Source organism: Neophocaena asiaeorientalis, unplaced genomic scaffold (genome assembly GCF_003031525.2).
Source record: "Neophocaena asiaeorientalis asiaeorientalis breed wild unplaced genomic scaffold, Neophocaena_asiaeorientalis_V1.1 scaffold345, whole genome shotgun sequence".
NCBI classification, from domain to species: Eukaryota; Metazoa; Chordata; class Mammalia; order Artiodactyla; family Phocoenidae; genus Neophocaena; species Neophocaena asiaeorientalis.
This window is the reverse complement of record NW_020175181.1, coordinates 2,422,743-2,438,665: the sequence shown is the minus strand read 5'-3', so window position 1 is coordinate 2,438,665 and position 15,923 is coordinate 2,422,743. Positions and strand designations below refer to the sequence as shown.

At 35.1% G+C, this 15,923-nt stretch overlaps 1 protein-coding gene across 3 annotated transcripts in view; it reads right to left on the bottom strand.

Annotated features, from left to right (window-relative positions):
* The window catches only part of ASXL2 (ASXL transcriptional regulator 2), a 134,449-nt gene that overhangs the window by 19,961 nt on the left and 98,565 nt on the right, over nt 1-15,923 (bottom strand). For all 3 annotated transcript variants that reach the window (XM_024764393.1, XM_024764394.1, XM_024764395.1), the window contains 4 exons: nt 13,621-13,750; nt 12,670-12,813; nt 4,363-4,526; nt 388-484 (listed from right to left, as the gene is read on the bottom strand). In XM_024764393.1, coding sequence (XP_024620161.1) covers nt 388-484; nt 4,363-4,526; nt 12,670-12,813; nt 13,621-13,750 — 535 coding nt within the window. The remainder of the gene's footprint in view (nt 1-387; nt 485-4,362; nt 4,527-12,669; nt 12,814-13,620; nt 13,751-15,923) is intronic.

Genomic DNA, 15,923 nt, shown 5'->3' with positions numbered 1-15,923 from the left:
CTTACCAAACCATGATTCACAGCACCATAAAATAACTCTAATTCTATATTCTGCTTATTAGAATTTCAATTCTTAGGCATTAAGCTAGAATTAATGAAACAGAATCTTTAGGAATAGGGCCTAAAAGTCTATATATTTTTTAGTTTACCAGGTGACTTTAAACCCTTAAAGAAACATGCGGCTGAACTCCTCCTGGAGCCAAACCTGGTTACATGCTCTAAATAAAAGTCTAGCAATGTGTTTCACATGGAATAGCTAGTTCTACCTTATGAAATGTTCTATCTTCTGCTTTCCAAAACCGGGCAAATACCCACTGAGGCTCAGAGGTGCAAATATGCCCTCCAAGTGCATACACATCCTAGGAGACACGTAAAATTGAACACTTACCTTCTGAAAGTCTTTCCTTCCAGCCTTGGGCTGCTGAAGTGAAGAACTCATTATTAAGGGCTGAGCCATTTAACTTCATCAGACCATCTGGACCAACCTGGGTCAAAGAATAAGCCACAGAAAGCTTAGAAAGAAAGCCAATTGTATCATGTGGAATTTGACGTTCCTGTCCTTTTAGAAAAGAATGTGTGTAAGTCAAATTTTACAGAAACATGACTGTATCATACCATGCTGCTTATTATGGACACTTCTATTTTATAATGCAATGTTATTTTTTTTCTAAAAAACCTCTTTCCTGTTTACCTCTCCTCCCTTCTTCCTCTCCTTTCAATTCCATTCCCCACTGGTTAATTATACTCAAAGAATCATCTGCAAACAAATACATATATAAGAGGTTTTTTCTGAGAGGTTCATTATTTGTTTTACAAAACTGTGACCAAGTTACATACACTACTCTGAAACTTACTTTTCTCACATAATACAAGTGGAAGTCTCTCCAAGTCAACTGGCATAGTTTTAGCTCCTTTATAATAGCTGCAGATGTTTCCCTGTATCAATGTCCCTCAATACATTTACCAATGTCCTGATCATAAACATATATTTTGTTTCCAGTGCTTTCCCATAATCAACAAAGCTGCAATAAGCATTCCAGTAAAGATGAATATACTAGTGCTTTTTTCTATGGGATAGGTTCTGAGAGCAAAGAAATATTTGTGTGTGTGTGTAACTAAAAGACTATTAGATTATTTTCCAGAAAGGCTAATAAAATAATTCACATTTCTACTAGAAATACACAAGCATACTCCTTATCTTGTGAACAAGAGATATTAACATGCTATTTAATTTTTGCCTATTAATGAGTTTGAAATGATTAAAATTTCCTTCATCCTGACTACTAGAGCTTTGTGTATCTTTCTGCATGTTTACTGAATATTTAGATTTGCCATCTAGTGAAATGCCAATTCCTATTATTTGCTCATTACTCTATGAGGATGCTTACTTTTAACTATCTTGTGAGAATCCTTTGCATGTTATACAAAGTAAAACTGCCACGTACTTTAAAGGTATTTCCTCCAATCTATCTGTTCACTGACTTGATTTGTGATGTCTTGCCAAAAGGTTTTAAGACTCTTCTCTGCATTAGAGATTTTATTAACTGTCATTCTGCCCAAAGTTAATATCTAGATTTCTACCAGAATCTCTATGCAGATTTTTCATTAATAAAATGATCTTGGGCTTCCCTGGTGGCGCAGTGGTTGGGAGTCTGCCTGCCGATGCAGGGGACACGGGTTCGTGCCCCGGTCCGGGAGGATCCCACGTGCCGCGGAACGGCTGGGCCCGTGAGCCATGGCTGCTGGGCCTGTGCGTCCGGAGCCTGTGCTCCGCAGCGGGAGAGGCCACGACAGTGAGAGGCCCGCGTACCGGTAAAAAAACAAAAACAAAAACAAAAAAACACACAAAAGATCTTAAAATTCACATGGAAAAAAAATTAATATGAAAAACTGAGAGGGGGGAATTGCCTTTCCAATTATTAAGCATACCACACAAGGCCACTGCAATCAGAACAATTATTACTAGCATTAGAGTGAATAAAGAAATGAGTGAAAGAGGAGAGTGCGCCTATAAATATAAACTGCCTGTAAATGAATAGAATATATAACAAAGATGGTATTTCAAACTGAGAGAAAAAGACGGTTATATAAATATGTACTGCTGGAACAACTGGCCATCTAGTCGGTAGAAAATACGCTGAGCCACAATTTCAGAATAATATAAAAAATATTCTAGATGGATTAAAAGACTACATTTAAGCTTAAAGTCATAAACAATTTTTTGAAGAAAATTTAGGTAACTATTTGGACATCCTAGGGATTAAGGAACTCAACTCACTTTATTTTCTAAATCTATCTGGGCCAATATTATTTTCCCCTTGCCCTAGAGCAGAAATTGGAAACTTTTCCTATTAAGAGATAGACTACGAATAGGCCATATACTCTCTGTTGCAACAACTCAACTCTTGACACTGTGGCAGAAAGTAGCTATAGATAATATGCAGAAACTAATGGGAGTGGCTAAATGCCAATAAAACTTTATTTACAAAAACAGGCAGTGGGCTGAAATTCGCCTGTGGGCTACAGTTTGCTGGCTGCTGATTTGTACTCTATAGATTTGGAAGAGGAGTAACAGGCTTCCCTATGAGGACAGGTCATCCAACATCTTGAATATTCCAGCGCTGTGCAAGTTTCTCCAAGACAAGTCAATCCATTCTACAATTTAATAGCTCCAACTGTTTAAAAAAATGTTATTTTAACGAAGAAGTTTACCTCTTCCAAAGATTGGCCTTCAAATATATCTGAAGAGAGATGTTTTAATCCATGCCCCTCCCTCATTCCTTTCTCTGGTCTAAATAATGTTTTTCGACTGTTCATTGTTGAGTACTCCACACACTAAAAGATGGTTTCCAATGTTTCATGCTAGTAATAACCAGAATTTTTGATAAACTCCAAATTTCATCTGACAATGAAGCAGAATTTCATTAATAAATTCACTAATAATTTCACTAATAAACTCCATACTCCATATTCTCAGATTACTATGTCCTCCACCACAGTAACTGAAAAAGACAGGCAAGTAACCTCCTACTAAAAATACCCCACAGGAATGAGAAGTTGGGTAAGTTTTAAGGTCCCTTTTAATTCCAAAATTACATGTGCCAATTCTCCTTCTAAGACAGGATAAGGGCCATTAGTCAAAAGACAGTTCTGAGGAACCCACACTAGTATTCTATAGATATATCCTCTGTTAGGTCTTGTGTTATTAGTCCCAACCTAAAATTTGAGTCTTTAAAAAAGATGAGAGCAATCCTTAGCAAGAAGAGAAGCTCTCTAAAAACTCTGCCAAAACTTCAGTCTCCTAACTTATTCTAACCAAGAACTGGGCATCCCCAAAGCTATAAGGAGTGTTAAGGTGGGGAGAGCAGCAGCTGGGAAGGATCAGTTTTACTTCTTTGTCCCTACTGCTGGTAGTGTACCTGACTTATCTGAACTCCTCAGAAATAGAATCTGACCTTTCACAGGTGCTGATTCATAGCAATATGAAATTGATATCAATATAGTCTAGTAGAAGAATGATTTTCAGAATGAGAAAGATTTAGTTTTGACTTTTCTATAGACATGGGAATATATCTAGTTTTCTTACTGTAAACCAGGGAAAACAACTCTCTCTCATAATGTTTTTATAATAATTAGAAAAAAGTGGAGTGCCTAACAGATTACTTAGAACATAGGTACTTCAAAATAATCATTAATTAAAAAAAAAAAATCTCAGAATTGAACAAACCTCACAAAATCATAATGTTCCTTTTGCAGAGGAGGAAACAGAAGATCTAAAGGGGGAGTGACTTGCTAATCACTCCTTCCTTGATGAAAGCCTAAGTCTTAGACTTTTGCCTTATTCCTGACCAACCTAATTCTCTCTGGTCCCTGCCTAGACTCTTCCAAACCTTTGACATTTCTTCTGGGTACTGTTTTGTTTTTTTAAGGAGTATAACTTATATTGGATTTCAAAACTTATTACTGAAGCAATAAATGTTTGTTTTAGAAAAATTTAACAGAAGAAGGAAAAAATAATTAACATTCTTAATCCCATCAAAAATCCATTCAAAAACCCCAGTGTAATGCCTTAAGACAATTCTTCCTCCTGAACTATATTCTGCGGATGTCTACATCCTAATACGATAGCTAGACAAATTTTATTCCATAATCTTGACATTTCTGATAAGAGGGTTCCTTTCCTTTATGAGCCTTACAGGGCCAACCTATTAAGAAATATTATTTCTTGTTTAACACCTTTGATATCACTTCTTTACAGGTACACACAAAAGCCATTTAAAAAGTCTTAAGGAGTTCTAAAGGTAATGATTGAAGGAAGCCCCAGACGGGTTATAAAACTGCTGATATGCCTGAAAGAACGCACCTGTCGATCCACCTCTGGAAGTAGTAGAAGCAGTCGCTGTTGGCAATCTCCAGGAAGGACTGAAAAGGTGTGTTTGTTGATTAGTGCTCGTAGGTTTGTATTAACCAGAATGGAGTCTGGTGTCTCAACATCAATTTCAGCACATTTAGTCCTCTTCATTTGCCCTATAAAAATATGGAAAAGAATCACTTGGGCCTCCTTCACATTCCTGTTTCTATCTAAACTATACCTTCCTCTGCAGTGCAAAAAAACCACGGTTGTAAGTACTTTAAAATATCACACTGTGAAGAAGGTAACACTTAAGGTTCTCAGAAATAAACAAAGCCAAGTTTTGTTCGTTCATAAAGGATAAAAGAATATAAGTTATCTTCCCTGCAAAAATGGAATAAAGTCTGTAAAAGTACATCTTTTCCCATACTAAAAATATATTTTCTGTTTGAGACTTGATCATTTCTCAATGGAACTAGGGAAGTTTATAATAAATAACACATACACAGAATGACTAAAAAATGGAAAAATTCAAATATATATATAAATCATAATGAGGCTCTTTTTCCCTTCCCGTGATAATTATTTTCATCAATTTTATTTGCATTAGCTAAAAATGTTATGATTGAATAGCTTAGCAGTCAACAGAAAATCTGTTCACAATAGGAAGGTTTCAGTCTTTCAAAACACTGATGGATTTGAGTACAAAGTTTAAAACTTTTGCACCAAAAAAAAAAAAAAGACTAACTTGGAAAAATATTTGCAAGCCATGACAAAAGGTTACTATTCTTTTTTTTTTTTCCCGGCTGCACTACACGGCATGCGGGATCTTAGTTCCCCATCCAGGGATCGAACACATGCTCCCTGCAAAGGAAGGGCAGAGTCTTAACCACTGGACCGCCAGGCAAGTCCCAGAAGGTTACTATTCTTGATATTAAATGTGCATCTATAAGTCAACATGAAAAAGATAAACATCACCAAGAGAAAAATGAGCAAAAGGAATGAACATGCAATTCATAGTTGACTAACCATAAACAGCTGCTAAGGTATTAATATTTAAAGAAATGTCAGTTAAATTAATGAACATGTTTTGTCTATCAAATGGCAAATATTGCAGTATAGTGATGGGACTATTCACGGAAAAAGCAAAAACCACTTTCAAATAATGCTGGTGGGGCTGAAATCAGTATAATCTTATTAGAAGAAAATTTAACAATACACAGCAAAATTTTAAGATGCATAGAAATCTAAGATCCATAAATTCTACAATTAGGAATACTTGCATAAAGTTACACAGTCCTGGATGTGGGTAACCTCTGGCTCCTGGCACAAACAAAAGTCATCTCCCTTGATAGGAAAGGATTCCCCTTAACTTAGGCCCATAGGATTCCTACAAATTAAAATCCAGCACTGCCTAACAAAGATTACCCTAACAAATCAGGAGGTATGCCAATATGACAGAAAATAAGCAGTAACCAGAAATAAAGGATTTAGACCTAGAAGTACTGCTATCACTGAAATTGTCACATACATAGAATACAGAATAGCTATGTATAAAATAATTAAAGAAGAATGTAACTGTAAAGATGAGGCTAAAATAATCAGGAATGAACAAAAAGACTTTGAAAAACTAAATTTTAAAAATTGTTGAAATCAGATACCATGAGTGGATTAAACAGGAGGGAATTATAGCCAAATAATTTATCTAGAACATAGAAAAGACAGATAAAAACATTTTGAGAGCTTTAGCAGAAACATGAATGACAGAATGAGAAGGTCTAATACATGTGTGCTTGATTGGAGACCCAGAAAGAAGAAATTAAGAGAATGGGAAAAGGAAATATTTGAATAATTTTCAGCAATACATTTACCAGAACTGATGAAAACCACAAACCTAAAGATCTAGAAGCAAAACATATTCAAAGCAGGATGAAAAGAAATCCATGCTTAGTAAAACTGCTCATCAAAGAACAAGAAATAGCTTGGAAGCATCCATACGAAGGGAAAGATTTCCTAAAAAGGAACAGAATAACAGCAAGCATCTTAACAATGAAGGAATCTGTAACAAATGGGTTAACTATAAAATGCTGAGAGAAAATAACCATCAATCTATAATGATATGTATACTAAACTCTCCTTCAAGAATGAACATAAAACAAAGATATTTATAGAAATAAACAAAAATTGAGGGCATTTTCTACCAAGAGACATGCTCTAAATAAAGTTCTCAAAAACCTGTACTACAGGAAGGAAAATCACTGCAGATGGATGGGCTGGAATACAATGGAGAAAGACAGACATGCTTGCATAAAACAATAGCATTCTAGTGCCTGATCTGTGAGATTAAAAACAAAGAAGCGAAACGTCAGATAATAATATTATTTAAGTCCAAATAGAAAAAGATCAGTGCTAAATTGTTATAAAGTACTTCCATAGTTCTGGAAGAAAATCAAGATGGCCACTTTTTTGCTAAAAGAATAAATCTTAAAAGTTCTCATCACAAGGTTAAAAAAAATGTAACTGCATGAGGTGATGAATGTTTACTTACAGTGGTAACCATTTCGCACTATATACATATATAAATCATGTTGCACACCTAAAACTAATAGAACAGAAATAGAATGTATATGAAACCCAGCAGAGAAGAGAAAAAAACTATGAAGGAATTAAAATGGACAACATATAAAAATACCAGCAAACCAAATCCAACAATATACCATGATCATATACCATGATCAAGTGGGATTTATCCCAGGGATGCAAGGATTCTTCGATATACGCAAATCAATCAATGTGATACACCACATTAACAAACTAAAGAATGAAAACCATATTATCATCTCAATAGATGCAGAAAATCTTTTGACAAAATTCAACACCCACTTATGATAAAAACTCTCCAGGAAGTGGGCATAGAGGGAACCTACCTCAACATAATAAAGGCCATATATGACAAACCCACAGCTAACATCATTCTCAATTGTGAAAAACTGAACTTCCTCTAAGATCAGGAACAAGATACAGATGTCCACTCTCGCCAATTTTATGCAACATAGTTTTGAAAGTTCTAGCCACGGCAATCAGAGAAGAAAAAGAAATAAAAGGCATCTGTATTGGAAAAGAGGAAGTAAAACTATCACTGTTTGCAGATGACGCGATACTATACACAGAAAATCCTAAAGGCTACCAGAAAACTACTGGAGCTCACCAATGAATTTGGTAAAGTTGCAGGATACAAAATTAATACACAGAAATCTCTTGCATTCCTATACACTAACAACAAAAGATCAGAAAGAGAAATTAAGGAAACAATTCCATTTACCACTGCATCAAAATGAAAAAAATACCCAGGAATAAATCTACCTTAGGAAGCAAAAGACCTGTACTGAGAAAACTATAAAATGCTGAGGAAAGAATTCAAAGATGACAGAAACAGATGGAGAGATATACCATGTTTCTGGATTAGAAGAATCAATATTGTCAAAATGACTATACTACCCAAAACAATCTACAGATTCAGTGCAATACCTATCAAATTACCAATGGCATTTTTCACAGAATTAGAACAAAAATGTTTACAATTTGTATGGAAACACAGAAGACTCAGAATAGCCAAAGCAATCTTGAGAAAGAAAAATGGAGCTAGAGGAATCAGGCTCCCTGACTTCAGACTATACTACAAAGCTACTGTAATCAAAATTGCATGGTACTGGCACAAAAACAGAAATATAGATTAATGGAACAGGACAGAAAGTCCAGAGATAAATCCATGCACCTATGGTCAACTAATCTATGACAAAGGAGGCAAGCAAATACAATGGAGAAAAGACAGTCTCAAGGAATTCTCAAGGAATTACTCTCCAAAATATACAAACAGCTCATGCAGCTCTATGTCAAAAAAACAAACAACTCAATCAAAAATTGGGCACAAGATCTAAATAGACAGTTCCCCAAAGAAGACATACAGATGGCCAAAAAACACATGAAAAGATGCTCAACATCATTAATTATCAGAGAAATACCCATCAAAACTACAATGTGGTATCACCTCACACCAGGCAGAATGGCCATCATCAAAAAGTCTACCAACAATAAATACTGGAGAGTGTGTGGAGAAAATGGAACCCTTCTACACTGTTGTTGGGAATATAAATTGGTACAACTACCATGGAGAACAGTATGGAGACTCCTTAAAAAACTTAAAAACTACCATATGACCCAGCAATTGCACTCCTGGGCATATATCTGGAAAAAAAAAAAAAAATCACAACCCGAAGGGATACATGCACCTTAATGTTCATTGCAGCACTATTTACAATAGCCAAGACATGGAAGCAACCTAAATGTCCATCAACAGAGAAATGGATAAAGAAAACATCGTACATATATACAATGACATGTTAACCATAAAAAAGAATGAAATAATGCAATTTGCAGCAACACAGATGGACCTAGAGATTATCATACTAAGTGAAGTAAGTCAGAAACACAAAGACAAATACTATATGATATCACTCATACGTGGAATATAATTAAAAAGAAATACAAATGAACTTATTTACAACATAGAAGCAGACTTATAGATATAGAAAACAAACTTAGGGTTACCAAAGGGGAAATGTGGTGGGGAGGGATAAATCAGGAGCTTGGGATGAACACATGCACACTACTATGTAAGACAGATAACCAACAAGGACCTACTGTATAGCACTGGGAACTCTACCCAATATTCTGTGATAACCTATATGAGAAAAGAATCTAAAGAAGAATGAATGTAAGTATACATATAACTGAATCACTTTGCTGTATACCTGAAACTAACACAAAGTTGTAAATCAACTATACTCCAATAAAAAAAAATTTTTTAATTGATTATTTATTTATTTTGGCTGCACTGAGCAGCATGTGGGGTCTTAGTTCCCCAACCAGGAATGGAATCTGAGCCCCCTGCAGGGGAAGGGTGGATTCTTAACCACTGGACCACCAGGGAAATCCCTCCAATAAAAATTAAAAAAAAAAAAAGTCGAGGCAAGCCAAAAAAAAATTGTTATTCATTTTAAAAAAAGGGAAACAAACAAACAAAAAAATCAGGACAACGATCAACAAAAAAATAAGATTGCAGAAACAAGTCCAAATAGATTAACAATCACAATAAATATAAATGGATAAAATTCACCAAAGAAAAAAGATTTACATATTGAATTGAAAATAAAGAAAATTCAGCTAGCTATATGCTGTGTAAAGAGATATACCTAACGTACAAGGACATAGAAATGAACAAAGTAAAAATGTAACAGGCAAAAACCATAGGAAAACTGGTGCACCACTAGTAATATCAAACGAAAGACACTTTAAGTAAAACACTTAATCAGAGATTGACAAGGTTAAAAAAAAAAGGGGGGGTTCAATCCACCAAGAACATTTTCAACTTGAAAATATCTAATATAAGGTAGCTTCAAAATATGTGAAATGAAAACTGATAGAACATCAGGGAGAACTGAACAAAGCCACCATTAGGATAGGAGATTTCAACACATCTCTCAATTATTAATAAATCAAGCCATACCAAAAGCAGCCCAAAAAACAAGGGGGGGAAAAGGCTGAACTATTTTTTAGATAAACAAGCTTGATCCAATCTACACAGAATTCTGTGTTGAATAACTACAGTACACTTATAAAGTTCATTATCAGTATTCCAAAAATGCAGGTCTCCATAAATTTGAAATATTAGTAGTAATTATAACAACAATGATCGATGACAGCAGCAGTAAACACATTTATATAGGGCTTCCTGAGTGTCAGGCACTATTTTAAACACTGACATGTATTAACTCATTTATTTTTCATACAACCTTATTTGCATGAAAGAAGATGAATTTTCATTTATTTCTTGGCCATTAGGTCAAACTTAAATATACCATGCCTTCTTTCCCGCGTCCCCTGCATCGGCAGGCGGACTCTCAACCACTGCGCCACCAGGGAAGCCCCCCATGCCTTCTTTTTTTATAGTTAATTTTTCCTAGTTGTGTTATGAAAGTCAGAAATTCTTGGCCCATACTTTAATTTTGTAACTCCACGTTTCAACTGCAATTGAATGAAGACACTAAAATTGTGACTTTAACTGAATTTAAGTAGAATATTGGCTCTATAAGGAAGAAACTTTGTTCTGTTTATCACCACATCTCTTGGGCCCTAAACCTGTGCTTGGCATATTAGTATACCTTCTATAACTATTTGTTGACTAAATGAATATTTTTATTTTTTTAATTTTTGGCCACGCCACATACCATGTGCAATCTTAGTTCCCCGACCAGGGACCGAACCCATGCCCCCTGCCTTGGAAGCATGGAGTCTTAACCACTGGAACACCAGGAAGTCCCAATAAATGAATATTTTTAATCTTTGGCAGTGCGACTGATGCTCAAAGGACATATTCAGTTTAAGGCAGATACTGTCTCTAAGAAAAATGTACCAATTTACAATCCCACCTAGATTCAAACCAGATTTTTACAAAGAACTTGTCTGAAAATATTAATTCTATTCTCATACTTAATACTTTGGAAGGGTCTGTTTTATATAAATGAATGTAAAATAAGTTTCCTTTAGAATTTTGTTGGCATTGCTGCACTATCGTTTAGCTTCTATGTTGCTGTTGACTTGTCTGCCATCCCAATTCTTGAATCTTTATATGTGAACTACTTTTTTCTCTTTGGAATCTTCTCGTTATCCTAGATGTTTTGAAATTTCAAAAGAATGGTCTTGGAACACGTTTCTTTATGTTCATGTTTCTTGACAGGAATCACGTACTTTCAGTCTGGAATCTGTGGCTTTCAATTCTACAGAATTTTCTTGTATTATTTCTCTTACCATTTACCTTCCTTTCAATTTCTGTTCTTCCTTTCTGATACTCCTACTATTTAAGACATTGGACAGCCTAGATTGGTGTTCCTACTTTCTTACCGTCTCTCTCCTTTGACCTATGTTCTGGGAAATGTCTTCACCTCTAACTTTTCGTATTTCTATTAAAATTTTTTAATTTTTGCTACCATGTTATTTAATATCCTGGTACTCTTTATTTTCTGATTTTTAAAATAGTATTCTGTTCTTTCATGGATGCAGTATCATCTTTTCTTTCTGTGGATATTATAGTTTTTAAAGTTATTTGTTTATTAAGTTTTCTCCTTCCTGAACTGTCTGTTTCTTCTGAGTCTGTATTTCAGATTCTCTCATGACGGAGGTTTTCTTCAAAGGTGATCCTTAGTAATCACAAGTAAAAGAGAGGCACTAAAAAGACTGAAAATTTTGGGTGCCTGGGTGCATCTTGTAGACTGGTGAGCTCCACAGAAGTATGATCAAGATGATCTCTTTTAGTTGCAAATCTATAAATTTGCCTGGGGATTTTTTTTCTGAGGCTGTTCAATTTCTTTAGGTACCAATCCCACAATCTCTTGCTGAAGCATAGGTGGGGAGGAGGAACAGAGTAATGGAGGTAGAAATATGCCTCACTACTAACATTCTGGAAACCAAGCAAGCAGGAGGATCACTATTTAGTATTTGTATTTTACTTGATTTCCCTGAGTCCGGTACATTGCCTCATTATCTGTCCTCAGTTATGTGTGGTGTCTCTGAATTTCAAGTCTAGATGGTTTAATTTCACCTCAAAATAAATCTCCTGTCTCCTGCTAGGCTGAGTCATCAAACTTCTTCTTATTAACTTTCAAAGGTTTTTCTTTTCAACCCTATGCTTCATCTTTCTCTACTATGAGAAAGATATCTCAATCCTTGATATGGTATCTCCAATTCATAAACCTTTCTGGTGCTCTACAGGCTCAGCTGGCTTGCTGACTACTGGCATCTGCTCCTCAGCTCTGTGAAAGACTCCATCCAGTTTTTTCATCTTTCAAAATCTGTTGATATTTCCTGTCCATCTGTTATCTCCTTATTTTCTTCACCCTAATGGGTTTAATCTTTTGTATTTCCATATTCTCATTTTATAGTGGGATTTTAGAGGAAGCAGGAAAAGGGGTTCAGTTTGCCATGTTTAATTATAAGCCCTTCTACCTTTCTGTACACAGAGATAAAAGGTAAATAATGCTGGATAAAGAAACCTCTTGTCAGAAAGAGAAATAAACCACAAAATGGCTGATAACAGATCTTATTCTGAAATGAAGTTTGATAGACAGGATAGGAAGAACATGAAAACAGTCAAGAGCTCAAAGGTGAACAGGAAGGAGCAATTAAGCCAAACAGTTGATGTATTTCAAACACAGAGTTGAAAATTTAAGGTGCAAGAACTGAGGTCTTTGTAAATTAACTTACTTGTGTGAAGCCTGTCAGACCTCTGGAATGACTTCTTTCCCAGGCCTAGCAAAGGGTTTTCCACTTTAACTGAAGAAGAAAAGCTAGAGTTTGAGTTCTGAGGGCTGCTTGACTGTCCGTCAGATTGCTTTCCTTCCCATATCGCTAGGGGAAAAAATATATATAAAAATATATTAAAAATATATATAAAATATGACCCTGAGGGTATAAACAGAAACAAATAATCAATCAAATGAACAATTAAATCATTCAATGCTAACCAAAGGAGTTATGCATGCGGCAATGTGACCCTTTCAAATGTGTTCTGAGTCTGAGAATTAGCAGTCAAAAAGTAAAATAAAATCCCTTTCCTCCTCCCAGCACATTATTTGCTTCTGGTGGTAAATTTCCTTCCTAACAAAAATGCAAAGTTCTGCAAGACAGTTTAAATCTGGCCAACTCATATAATCAGCTGGCATCAAACTAAATTGTGTAATAAAATACAAAGCCTGTATCTAGACCAGTTTAAATTCAAAACAAAATAAGCAACGCAACAACAACAAAAAATCTAAAGGCCTCTGGATATGTCCAATGGAAACCCAAATGTATCAAGAATTCTTAGGAAAACCTTTTATTTTTAAAGAAGAGAACCAGTGAAGAGTTCAGTGTGAGCATCTTGGAAACATCAGCTTTATAAAGTTAATAATTAGAGGCTTTCAAATATTATTAGTTTAGACATATTGGAAGTTAGTCACTAATCTTATTCTAACATGCAAATCCCAATGATGTATTTTTTAACAACTGTATGATTATTCTGCATAAATTTCCCCCTTTACCCTAGAAGGATTTATACTGATGATCTGGCAGTAATATAATACAGTAATTTAAAAATAAAGGATATAGTATATGAATTTGGTATACAAAAATACTGGAAAAAGAAACTTTCACTGAAAAGACATTCAGTCTGCCTACCAGGTTTGGCAGGTACAGAGTCACTGGCTGCTTTGACAGTCTTCAGAGAGAGGTGCTGGTTGGAGGAGATGGACATGCTTGGCCTGCATTGCTGCTGCTGCTGTTTCTTCTGCTGTTGCTGTTTTAGAGCCTATAAAGAGAAAACTGACTGTAAGAAACAAAACAAATCAGTTTTTAGTAATAACAGAAAAATGACTTTAAGTGGTGAAGAAGAGTATGCTGATTATCCAATTTCTTTGAAATCCATCAAAGTAAACAAAAATCTAAACTAATTAAACACAAGGCTTAAATAATCCTTAAGAGTTGTCATTAACATTTTTAAAGCTTAAAAATCACCAGTAAGCCATGGACTTCTCATACTTGTAGTAGCAGAGAATTAGATGTTTTCAATCATTCTGAAAACAGAATTCTAAGCCCTGGACCAAGAAGAGTCCCATTTGCATCAACTTTATGTAGAAATGTAAATATTTAGCTTATGTATGTTTCAGAGGTTTTGCATTTGAACAAAAGGTTGTAAATAACTACTTGAATTTGATCTCAGGTAAGAGCAGTAAGATTTGGCCCAATGACCAAATAAATCTCAGCAATTTATAGCAATGCAGTAAACTGAAGGGAAGGAAGACTGGAAAACATGGGTTCTAAGAACAGTGTGATTCCTTCTGGTTATTTCAGAACATTTTAATTTCTATGATGTTCTCAGTTTAGAGTATACTAAACTATTTAGAATGAACAGAAAGAGAAATAGCTTCCCAGATTTTAATCATAAAGATATATAAAGGCTATTTTTAAACTCAAGGGTTTAAAAAGAAAAAAAGACAGAAACTAAGAAAGTAAAACTACATTTCAGGAAAAAGTTGAACATCTACGACCTCATTAAAATGCCAGTTTAAGCTTTAACCTTCACGACCATCATGTAGAAAAGTGTGGAATAACTGCCTACTTGTCTTCCATTCCCTTTTCACATTCACATATACCTCTGGCTATGCCATGCAAGCACAGTGGCAACACTTGATCTCCTTGATCTAAGCTGTCAGTGGAGAAAATAAACTGAGAGAGTCAGGTATCTGGGCTTACATTCACCTACAACATTTATAATAAATAGGTGAGGCAGAAGCATAATGTCAGTGCTGTCTGATCACTGATTACACCTTGTCTCTCATTCTTTGCAATCAGAACAGAAAATGTTTGTAAGCTTCCTGTGTGGCAGCCATTAGTATTCATTCCTTTCTATTCACAGTACCTAGGTCATTCTAAGTTAATGCAAAATTTAATAGAACCACTTGATCTTATCTATTTCTGCTATGATCAGATAAATTCAGATATATGATGAAATAAAATTCAGATATATGATGTATATATTATATATATTACATATATTCAGATATATGAATAAATTCAGATATATGATGAAAACAAAATAACTTACAGCCTCTCTGTTTCAGAACTGTACTCGGTTTTCCCCTCCCTCAGTACCTTACAAACCCTTTTCTAATTCTGTTTAAAATTTAAAAAGCAAACAACAAAAAAAACCTTCACTGGGGTAAAGGATAACTTACACTGAAATAAGTTTTCTCGCCTAATAATATAAAAAACATATACTGGAGGCAAGTCCTTACTTTACATACCAACAATCTAATTTATATAATTCCTCATACTGGTATTCCTTAAAGAAAATACAGTATTTGACTCCTGAGATTACAGGAGAATAATACAGAGTAGTATATATGTCATGAATAAGCTAACACGTTTTACTAAAATACTTGCCTTTTCTCCGTGGAAAAGAGGCATCTCATACTTCTTTTTTTTTTTAATTAACATCTTTATTGGAGTATAACTGCTTTACAATGGTGTGTTAGTTTCTGCTTTATAACAAAGTGCATCTCATACTTCTTAAATTCTTGCAAAGAATGTGTAAAAATACAAGTGCTGCAGGATACCCAGGCAGACTGTAATTAACCTTATTCAAATTTTTGGACATCTTTTAATAAAAGCACTTTTGGTTTAAACACTTTAAGACCTACTTAAATTTTTTTTTTTTTTTTTTTTGCGGTACGTGGGCCTCTCACTGTTGTGGCCTCTCCCGTTGCGGAGCACAGGCTCCGGACGCACAGGCTCAGTGGCCATGGCTCATGGGCCCAGCCGCTCTGTGGCATGTGGGATCTTCCTGGACCGGGGCATGAACCCGGGTCTCCTGCATCGGCAGGCAGACTCTCAACCACTGCGCCACCAGGGAAGCCCATAATTAAAAAAATTTTATCTCATCCATCTATCTATCATCTATCTAGGGCCGCAATGCACAGCTT